This window comes from Engystomops pustulosus, unplaced genomic scaffold (assembly GCF_040894005.1).
Source record: "Engystomops pustulosus unplaced genomic scaffold, aEngPut4.maternal MAT_SCAFFOLD_127, whole genome shotgun sequence".
In the NCBI taxonomy this organism is placed as follows: domain Eukaryota; kingdom Metazoa; phylum Chordata; class Amphibia; order Anura; family Leptodactylidae; genus Engystomops; species Engystomops pustulosus.
In genome coordinates this window covers 177,134-188,780 of record NW_027285008.1, presented here as the reverse complement: position 1 = coordinate 188,780, position 11,647 = coordinate 177,134, and the positions used below count along the sequence as shown (strand labels likewise).

General features: G+C 51.3%; 1 protein-coding gene across 1 annotated transcript; it reads right to left on the bottom strand.

Annotated features, from left to right (window-relative positions):
• Positions 1-3,444: 3,444 nt before the first annotated feature.
• Positions 3,445-11,276, bottom strand: LOC140108412 (kinetochore protein NDC80 homolog). Its single transcript, XM_072131720.1, has 5 exons — positions 11,217-11,276; positions 10,179-10,271; positions 4,125-4,255; positions 3,946-4,048; positions 3,445-3,816 (listed from the first exon to the last, which is right to left on the bottom strand). The coding sequence occupies exons 1-5, from the start codon at positions 11,274-11,276 to the stop codon at positions 3,676-3,678; spliced, it is 528 nt and encodes a 175-aa protein (XP_071987821.1). The 3' UTR covers positions 3,445-3,675.
• Between the last annotated feature and the right edge of the window lie 371 nt (positions 11,277-11,647).

Here is an 11,647-nt window from a genome sequence, read left to right as displayed (position 1 = left end):
TGTGTGTAGCCTCCACGTGCCCGTATGACCTCCCTACAACACCTCAGCATGCTCCTGATGAGGCTCAGTAAGGTGTGTGTGGCCTCCATGTGCCTGTATGACCTCCCTACAACACCTCGGCATGCTCCTGATGAGGCTCAGTATTGTGTGTAGCCTCCACGTGCCTTTATGACCTCCCTACAACACCTCGGCATGCTCCTGATTAGGCTCAGTATTGTGTGTAGCCTCCAAGTGCCCGTATGACTTCCCTACAACACCTCGGCATGCTCCTAATGAGGCTCCGTATTGTGTGTGGCCTCCACCTGCCTGTATGACCTCCCTACAACACCTCCGCATGCTCCTAATGAGGCTCCGTATTGTGTGTAGCCTCCACGTGCCTGTATGACCTCCCTACAACACCTAAGCATGCTCCTGATGAGGCACTGTATTGTTTGTGGCCTCCACGTGCCTGTATGACCTCCCTACAACACCTTGGCATGCTCCTGACGAGGCTCAGTATTGTGTGTAGCCTCCACATGCCTGTATGACCTCCCTACAATGCCTTGGCATGCTCCTGATGAGGCTCAGTATTGTGTGTAGCCTCCACGTGCCCTTATGACCTCCCTACAACACCTCGGCATGCTCCTGATGAGGCTCCGTATTGTGTGTGGCCTCCATGTGCCTGTATGACCTCCCTTAAACCCCTCGGCATGCTCCTGATGAGGCTCCGTATTGTGTGTGGCCTCCACGTGCCTGTATGACCTCCCTACAACACCTCGGCATGCTCCTGATGAGGCTCAGTATTGTATATGGCCTCCACGTGCCTGTATGACCTCCCTATAACACCTCAATATGCACCTGATGAGGCTCAGTATTGTGTGTGGCCTCCACGTGCCTGTATGACCTCCCTACAACACCTCGGCATGCTCTTGATGAGGCTCAGTATTGTGTGTGGCCTCCATGTGCCTGTATGACCTCCCTACAACAACTCGGCATGCTCCTGATGAGGCTCAGTATTGTGTGTGGCCTCCATGTGCCTGTATGACCTCCCTACAACACCTCGGCATGCTCCTGATGAGGCTCAGTATTGTGTGTGGCCTCCATGTTCCTGTATGACCTCCCTACAACACCTCGGCATGCTTCTGATGAGGTAAAGTATTGTGTGTGGCCTCCATGTGCCTGTATGACCTCCCTACAACACCTCAGCATGCTCCCAATGAGGCTCAGTGTTGTGTGTAGCCTCCAGGTGCATATAAGACCTCCCTACAACACCTCGGCATGCTCCCAATGAGGCTCAGTGTTGTGTGTAGCCTCCAGGTGCATGTATGACCTCCCTACAACACCTCGCCGTGCTCTTGATGAGGCTCAGTATTGTGTGTGTAGCCTCCAGGTGCCCTTATGACCTCCCTACAACACCTCGGCATGCTCCTGATGAGGCTCAGTAGTGTGTGTGGCCTCCAGGTGCCTGTATGACCACCCTACAACACCTCGGCATACTCCTGATGAGGCTCAGTATTGTGTGTGGCCTCCACATCCCTGTATGACCTCCCTACAACACCTCAGCATGCTCCTAATGAGGATCAGTAGTGTTTGCGGCCTCCATGTGCCTGTATGACCTCCCTACAACACCTCGGCATGCTCCCAATGAGGCTCAGTGTTGTGTGTAGCCTCCAGGTGCATGTATGACCTCCCTACAACACCTCGGCGTGCTCTTGATGAGGCTCAGTAGTGTGTGTGGCCTCCACGTGCCTGTATGACCTCCCTACAACACCTTGGCAGCTCCTGATGAGGCTCAGTATTATGTTTGGTATCCATGTGCCTGTATGTCCTCCCTACAACACCTCGGCATGCTCCTGATGAGGCTCAGTATTGTGTGTGGCCTCCAGGTGCCTGTATGACCTCCCTACAACACCTCGGCATGATCCTGATGAGGCTCCGTATTGTGTGTGGCCTCCAGGTGCCTGTATGACCTCCCTACAACACCTCGGCATGATCCTGATGAGGCTCAGTATTGTGTGTGTGGCCTCCAGGTGCCTGTATGACCTCCCTACAACACCTCGGCATGCTCCTGATGAGGTTGTGGATAGTCTCCTGAGGGATCTTCTTTTTTTGTAGTTCTTAATGTTATTATGTTCCAAGATGCTCTTTAACATAGACGTTCTTTCAGATTTTGATCTGATTGGAGGATCTTCCAGTGCTTGTGCTTTGGTTCCTTGGTGCAGAGTACCGTAATTCCCTACGATCTGTTTGTAATGCAACATTATATGCAGATTTGATTACAGTAATAGACTTAAAAGGACACCTACCATGTGATTTGATGCAGTATGAAGCACACACACCGTGAGAATGCTGTAGATACACCGATCATATCTTGTTTAATCCCTGAGCTGAGTGGTTTTGCTGAACAAACAATTATAACATTATGATAATGAAGCTCTGTTGCTCCTTTGCCTGGGCTCAGTCTTTTCCTAGCACATTAGTTATGCACTGCACCAGAGGACTATGTGATCACTGTGTTGTCCCTGACAGGCAGAAGTAATCAATCACTGCACCATCCCCCAGATGCTGTGTATGAGTCATCCAGCTCAGGTTGATTAGTCCTGTCTTGATTAAGCTATGTGTGTAATGTGTTTATGTAGGCAGCCAGCCTCACCCAGCTTTCCAAAGGTCCTGAATTTTAAATTTGTTTTTTTTTTTCAGCAAAACCACTCAACTTGGGGTACGGCTGTTGGGACGAACCGACTGAGCGCGGGATTTAATATTCAAATTGTGTCGCAAGATCAAGCACTTACATGCACCAGGAAGAAGAAGGTGAACTCTGGGGACCTGAGCGGGGAAGCGACACATGCAGGATCTTAGTGACTCCCCGCACAGCGCATTATACATGGACAATGCACAAGGAGGAAGGAGAACTCCAGGGACCTGAGCGGGGAAGCGACATATGCAGGGTATCGGGTGCACGATCTTAGTGACTCCCCGCACAGCGCATTATACACAGACAATGCACTTACATGCACCGGGAAGAAGGTGAACTCCAGGGACCTGAGCGGGGAAGTGACACATGCAGGATATCGGGTGCAGGATCTTAGTGACTCCCCGCACAGCACATTATACACGGACATTGCACTTACATGCACCAGGAAGAAGAAGGTGAACTCCGGGGACCTGAGTGGGGAAGCGAAACATGCAGGATATCGTGCGCAGGATCGTAGTGACTCCCCGCACAGCACATTATACACGGACAATGCACTTTCTGTGACCCCCTCCGGAAGGGTACGTAAATGAGCCCCAATGTGCAAGAAAATAATGTTCATTTGGAATAATTTTTCCAATACTGGTGAGAAGAGGCTGCAGGGGGCGCTGTCACTTTCCATACGTTACTAAGAGCTCCGCCCACAACCTGCGCTCTGCCGCTAGTGGATTCAGAAGAGGGAGGAGTCACCGCCAACATCTGATGTGTCATAAAATAAAAATGAATGAAAACTATTAAAAATAATTTTATTTTCTATTTAATTTGTTGTTTCCATTTTTTAAACTTTAATAATAAACAGAACTGGAAAAAAAAGAACAATGTATAAAAGATCCTATAAAACACCTATATACACAATGGGGCGGAGCACTGGAGGGGGCGGAGCACTGGAGGGGCCGGGGCACATATATGTAACAATATAACGGGTGATGTGGGAGGAGCCAGCGCTAGTCCCCGGACGTCTTCCTCAGGACCTTCGCCTTCTCCTTGTATTTCTCCAGCAGTTCCCGGAGGTCGAGCAGCAGATCGTCGCGGCTGAACTCCTCGTACTCGCGCTCCGTCCTCAGTCGCTTCTCCTCCAGGTGTTTCTGTGATGGAAATTATTAATATGGTTGTGGGCGGTGGGGGATGGGTGGGGTGTGGGGGATGGGTGTGGGTGGTGGGGGATGGGTGTCACGTGTGTGGGCTGGGTGTCATGTGTGTGGGCGGGTCCTCACCTCGATGGCGCCCATGTGAGAGGCCACGGCGGTCATCACCCGGACCAGCTTGTTCCCCACCTGCCTCATCTCCTCCGACGTCTGATGCTCCACCAGCTGTAGCCTGCGGGACAGGAGGGAGGGTGTAACACTCATCCAATATGCCCCGCCCCCATCTCCCATCATCCTCCAGCTCTTACTCCTGCTGCGCCTTCTGCAGGTCCTTCAGGGTCTCGTCCAGACTCTTGTTGACCCCGGACTCCAGGAGGTGCCGATGTTTCTCCAGCGACTCGATCTCTGCCGTCCATCTCTTCTCCTCCTGGTCGGCCTCCTAATAACAGAGCAAGGATTGTACACGGGTCTATGGCGGGTGGGGGAGGGTGCACAGGGTCACATCCAGAAAATTCAATGGGTGCACTAATAACTGGCACCACAGAAGAACCAATGACCACAGGATAGCACCAAATACCACCCCAGTAACTCCAGACACCACCAAATACCACCCCAGTAACTCCAGACACCACCAAATACCACCCCAGTAACTCCAGACACCACCAAATACCACCCCAGTAACTCCACGCACCATAGTGCAGCACTAAATATCACCCCAGTAACTCCGGACACCACCAAATACCACCCCAGTAACTCCAGGCACCATAGTGCAGCACTAAATACCACCCCAGTAACTCCGGACACCACCAAATACCACCCCAGTAACTCCAGGCACCATAGTGCAGCACTAAATACCACCCCAGTAACTCCAGACACCATAGTGCAGCACTAAATACCACCCCAGTAACTCCAGACACCATAGTGCGGCACTAAATACCACCCCAGTAACTCCAGACTCCATAGTGCAGCACCAAATACCACTCCAGGCACCATAGTGCAGCACTAAATATCACCCCAGTAACTCCAGGCACCATAGTGCAGCACCAAATACCACCCCAGTAACTCCAGACACCATAGTGCAGCACTAAATATCACCCCAGTAACTCCGGACACCACCAAATACCACCCCAGTAACTCCAGGCACCATAGTGCAGCACTAAATATCACCCCAGTAACTCCGGACACCACCAAATACCACCCCAGTAACTCCAGGCACCATAGTGCAGCACTAAATACCACCCCAGTAACTCCAGGCACCATAGTGCAGCACTAAATACCACCCCAGTAACTCCAGGCACCATAGTGCAGCACTAAATATCACCCCAGTAACTCCAGACACCATAGTGCAGCACCAAATACCACCCCAGTAACTCCAGGCACCATAGTGCAGCACTAAATATCACCCCAATAACTCCAGGCACCATAGTGCAGCACCAAATACCACCCCAGTAACTCCAGGCACCATAGTGCAGCACTAAATATCACCCCAGTAACTCCAGACACCACAGTGCAGCACTAAATATCACCCCAGTAACTCCAGACACCATAGTGCAGCACTAAATACCACCCCAGTAACTCCAGGCACCACAGTGCAGCACTAAATATCACCCCAGTAACTCCAGACACCATAGTGCAGAGCTAAATATCACCCCAGTAACTCCAGACACCACAGTGCAGCACTAAATATCACCCCAGTAACTCCAGACACCATAGTGCAGCACTAAATATCACCCCAGTAACTCCAGACACCATAGTGCAGCACCAAATACCACCCCAGTAACTCCAGGCACCATAGTGCAGCACTAAATATCACCCCAATAACTCCAGGCACCATAGTGCAGCACCAAATACCACCCCAGTAACTCCAGGCACCATAGTGCAGCACTAAATATCACCCCAGTAACTCCAGACACCACAGTGCAGCACTAAATATCACCCCAGTAACTCCAGACACCATAGTGCAGCACTAAATACCACCCCAGTAACTCCAGGCACCACAGTGCAGCACTAAATATCACCCCAGTAACTCCAGACACCATAGTGCAGAGCTAAATATCACCCCAGTAACTCCAGACACCACAGTGCAGCACTAAATATCACCCCAGTAACTCCAGACACCATAGTGCAGCACTAAATATCACCCCAGTAACTCCAGGCACCATAGTGCGGCACTAAATACCACCCCAGTAACTCCAGACACCATAGTGCAGCGCTAAATACCACCCCAGTAACTCCAGGCACCATAGTGCAGCACTAAATATCACCCCAGTAACTGCAGACACCACAGTGCAGCACTAAATATCACCCCAGTAACTCCAGGCACCATAGTGCAGCACTAAATACCACCCCAGTACCTACAGGCACCACAGTGCAGCACTAAATATCACCCCAGTAACTCCAGACACCACAGTGCAGCACTAAATATCACCCCAGTAACTCCAGACACCATAGTGCAGCACTAAATATCACCCCAGTAACTCCAGACACCATAGTGCAGAGCTAAATATCACCCCAGTAACTCCAGACACCACAGTGCAGCACTAAATATCACCCCAGTAACTCCAGACACCATAGTGCAGCACTAAATATCACCCCAGTAACTCCAGACACCATAGTGCAGAGCTAAATATCACCCCAGTAACTCCAGACACCACAGTGCAGCACTAAATATCCCCCCAGTAACTCCAGACACCATAGTGCGGCACTAAATACCACCCCAGTAACTCCAGACACCATGGTGCAGCACTAAATATCACCCCAGTAACTCCAGGCACCATAGTGCAGCACTAAATACCACCCCAGTAACTCCAGGCACCATAGTGCAGCACTAAATACCACCCCAGTAACTCCAGGCACCATAGTGCAGCACTAAATACCACCCCAGTAACTCCAGACACCATAGTGCAGCACTAAATACCACCCCAGTAACTCCAGGCACCATAGTGCAGCACTAAATACCACCCCAGTAACTCCAGACACCATAGTGCAGAGCTAAATATCACCCCAGTAACTCCAGACACCATAGTGCAGAGCTAAATATCACCCCAGTAACTCCAGACACCACAGTGCAGCACTAAATACCACCCCAGTAACTCCAGGCACCATAGTGCAGCACTAAATATCACCCCAGTAACTCCAGGCACCACAGTGCAGCACTAAATACCACCCCAGTAACTCCAGACACCATAGTGCAGCACCAAATACCACCCCAGTAACTCCAGACACCATAGTGCAGCACATAATACCACCCCAGTAACTCCAGGCACCATAGTGCAGCACTATATACCACCCCAGTAACTCCAGACACCATAGTGCAGCACTAAATATCACCCCAGTAACTCCAGACACCATAGTGCAGAACTAAATACCACCCCAGTAACTCCAGACACCATAGTGCGGCACTAAATACCACCCCAGTAACTCCAGACACCATAGTGCAGCACTAAATATCACCCCAGTAACTCCAGGCACCATAGTGCAGCACTAAATACCACCCCAGTAACTCCAGACACCATAGTGCAGCACTAAATATCACCCCAGTAACTCCAGACACCATAGTGCAGCACCAAATACCACCCCAGTAACTCCAGACACCATAGTGCAGCACTAAATACCACCCCAGTAACTCCAGGCACCACAGTGCAGCACTAAATACCACCCCAGTAACTCCAGACACCATAGTGCAGCACTAAATACCACCCCAGTAACTCCAGGCACCATAGTGCAGCACTAAATATCACCCCAGTAACTCCAGGCACCATAGTGCAGCACTATATACCACCCCAGTAACTCCAGACACCATAGTGCAGCACTAAATATCACCCCAGTAACTCCAGACACCATAGTGCAGAGCTAAATATCACCCCAGTAACTCCAGACACCATAGTGCAGCACTAAATACCACCCCAGTACCTACAGGCACCACAGTGCAGCACTAAATACCACCCCAGTACCTACAGGCACCACAGTGCAGCACTAAATACCACCCCAGTAACTCCAGACACCATAGTGCAGCACTAAATACCACCCCAGTAACTCCAGACACCATAGTGCAGCACTAAATATCACCCCAGTAACTCCAGACACCATAGTGCAGCACTAAATACCACCCCAGTAACTCCAGACACCATAGTGCAGCACTAAATATCACCCCAGTAACTCCAGGCACCACAGTGCAGCGCTAAATACCACCCCAGTAACTCCAGACACCATAGTGCAGAGCTAAATATCACCCCAGTAACTCCAGACACCATAGTGCAGAGCTAAATATCACCCCAGTAACTCCAGACACCACAGTGCAGCACTAAATACCACCCCAGTAACTCCAGGCACCACAGTGCAGCACCAAATACCACCCCAGTAACTCCAGGCACCATAGTGCAGCACTAAATATCACCCCAGTAACTCCAGGCACCATAGTGCAGCAACAAATACCACCCCAGTAACTCCAGACACCATAGTGCAGCACTAAATACCACCCCAGTAACTCCAGACACCATAGTGCAGCACTAAATACCACCCCAGTAACTCCAGACACCATAGTGCAGCACCAAATACCACCCCAGTAACTCCAGACACCATAGTGCAGCACATAATACCACCCCAGTAACTCCAGGCACCATAGTGCAGCACTATATACCACCCCAGTAACTCCAGACACCATAGTGCAGCACTAAATATCACCCCAGTAACTCCAGACACCATAGTGCAGCACTAAATATCACCCCAGTAACTCCAGACACCATAGTGCAGAACTAAATACCACCCCAGTAACTCCAGACACCATAGTGCGGCACTAAATACCACCCCAGTAACTCCAGACACCATAGTGCAGCACTAAATACCACCCCAGTAACTCCAGACACCATAGTGCAGCACCAAATACCACCCCAGTAACTCCAGACACCATAGTGCAGCACTAAATACCACCCCAGTAACTCCAGGCACCATAGTGCAGCACTAAATACCACCCCAGTAACTCCAGACACCATAGTGCAGCACCAAATACCACCCCAGTAACTCCAGGCACCATAGTGCAGCACTAAATATCACCCCAGTAACTCCAGACACCATAGTGCAGCACTAAATACCACCCCAGTAACTCCAGACACCATAGTGCAGCACTAAATATCACCCCAGTAACTCCAGACACCATAGTGCAGCACTAAATATCACCCCAGTAACTCCAGGCACCATAGTGCAGCACCAAATATCACCCCGGTAACTACAGACACCATAGTGCAGCACCAAATATCACCCCGGTAACTACAGACACCATAGTGCAGCACCAAATATCACCCCGGTAACTACAGACACCATAGTGCAGCACCAAATATCACCCCGGTAACTACAGACACCATAGTGCAGCACCAAATACCACCCCAGTAACTATAGACACCATAGTGCAGCACCAAATATCACCCCAGTAACTCCAGGCACCATAGTGCAGCACTAAATACCACCCCAGTTACTCCAGACACCATAGTGCAGCACTAAATACCACCCCAGTAACTCCAGGCACCATAGTGCAGCACTAAATATCACCCCAGTAACTCCAGGCACCATAGTGCAGCACTATATACCACCCCAGTAACTCCAGACACCATAGTGCAGCACTAAATATCACCCCAGTAACTCCAGACACCATAGTGCAGAGCTAAATATCACCCCAGTAACTCCAGACACCATAGTGCAGCACTAAATACCACCCCAGTACCTACAGGCACCACAGTGCAGCACTAAATACCACCCCAGTACCTACAGGCACCACAGTGCAGCACTAAATACCACCCCAGTAACTCCAGACACCATAGTGCAGCACTAAATACCACCCCAGTACCTACAGGCACCACAGTGCAGCACTAAATACCACCCCAGTACCTACAGGCACCACAGTGCAGCACTAAATACCACCCCAGTAACTCCAGACACCATAGTGCAGCACTAAATACCACCCCAGTAACTCCAGACACCATAGTGCAGCACTAAATACCACCCCAGTAACTCCAGACACCATAGTGCAGCACTAAATACCACCCCAGTAACTCCAGACACCATAGTGCAGCACCAAATACCACCCCAGTAACTCCAGGCACCATAGTGCAGAACTAAATACCACCCAGAAGTGTCACATATTACACTTCTCTAATATGACCCCAGGCCAGACAGTGAATATTACTAGTTGCTTAGATGCTGAACCTGTCCAATATCCCATTTCAATTCCCAATAACTTGCAGGCTCCGCCCAGAAACATAACAATACCTAAATTCTCATACATGGCTCCCCCCCCCCCCCACATGTGTTATCACACTAGTAAGACATAGGCTCCTCCCACATAGCCGGTTCCCGCCCCCTTCTCTCACCTCCACTTTCTGGGTGTAGAGCTCCTCCAGTTTTTGGGCTTCTTCTTTGTGGCTCTTTATGTCGTTTCTCTTTTCTCCGATTAATGAATTTAACTAAAAGAAAATAATAAGAGGTAAACTCTGGGGGCGGATCCCTCATGTCCCAGGGGGTACAAGTGGGGGGCGGGTCCCTCATGTCCCAGGGGTACAAGTGGGGGGCGGATCCCTCATGTCCCAGGGGGTACAAGTGGGGGGCGGATCCCTCATGTCCCAGGGGGTACAAGTGGGGGGCGGATCCCTCATGTCCCAGGGGGTACAAGTGGGGGGCGGATCCCTCATGTCCCAGGGGGTACAGCACTAAATACCACCCCAGTAACTCCAGACACCATAGTGCAGCACTAAATATCACCCCAGTAACTCCAGGCACCACAGTGCAGCGCTAAATACCACCCCAGTAACTCCAGACACCATAGTGCAGAGCTAAATATCACCCCAGTAACTCCAGACACCATAGTGCAGAGCTAAATATCACCCCAGTAACTCCAGACACCACAGTGCAGCACTAAATACCACCCCAGTAACTCCAGGCACCACAGTGCAGCACCAAATACCACCCCAGTAACTCCAGGCACCATAGTGCAGCACTAAATATCACCCCAGTAACTCCAGGCACCATAGTGCAGCAACAAATACCACCCCAGTAACTCCAGACACCATAGTGCAGCACTAAATACCACCCCAGTAACTCCAGACACCATAGTGCAGCACTAAATACCACCCCAGTAACTCCAGACACCATAGTGCAGCACCAAATACCACCCCAGTAACTCCAGACACCATAGTGCAGCACATAATACCACCCCAGTAACTCCAGGCACCATAGTGCAGCACTATATACCACCCCAGTAACTCCAGACACCATAGTGCAGCACTAAATATCCCAGGGGGTACAAGTGGGGGGCGGATCCCTCATGTCCCAGGGGGTACAAGTGGGGGGCGGATCCCTCATGTCCCAGGGGGTACAAGTGGGGGGCGGATCCCTCATGTCCCAGGGGGTACAAGTGGGGGGGCGGATCCCTCATGTCCCAGGGGGTACAAGTGGGGGGGCGGGTCCCTCATGTCCCAGGGGGTACAAGTGGGGGGCGGATCCCTCATGTCCCAGGGGGTACAAGTGGGGGGCGGATCCCTCATGTCCCAGGGGGTACAAGTGGGGGGCGGATCCCTCATGTCCCAGGGGGTACAAGTGGGGGGCGGATCCCTCATGTCCCAGGGGGTACAAGTGGGGGGCGGATCCCTCAGGTCCCAGGGGGTACAAGTGGGGGGCGGATCCCTCAGGTCCCAGGGGGTACAAGTGGGGGGCGGATCCCTCAGGTCCCAGGGGGTACATGTGGGGGGCTCGGTCCCTTATGTCCCAGGGGGTACATGTGAGGGGCTCGGTCCCTTATGTCCCAGGGGGTACATGTGAGGGGCGGGTCCCTTATGTCCCAGGG

What these genes read in the sequence shown, in the direction of transcription:
- LOC140108412 (XM_072131720.1), bottom strand. Translation starts at nt 11,276, where the DNA reads ATGAGGGACCCGCCCCCCCACTTGTACCCCCTGGGACATGAGGGATCC. An exon ending in AGGGATCCGCCCCCCCACTT is followed by an intron (nt 10,272 to 11,216) that starts GTACCCCCTGGG and finishes ATTTTCTTTTAG; the next exon opens with TTAAATTCATTAATCGGAGA. An exon ending in CTGCAGAAGGCGCAGCAGGA is followed by an intron (nt 4,049 to 4,124) that starts GTAAGAGCTGGA and finishes CCTGTCCCGCAG; the next exon opens with GCTACAGCTGGTGGAGCATC.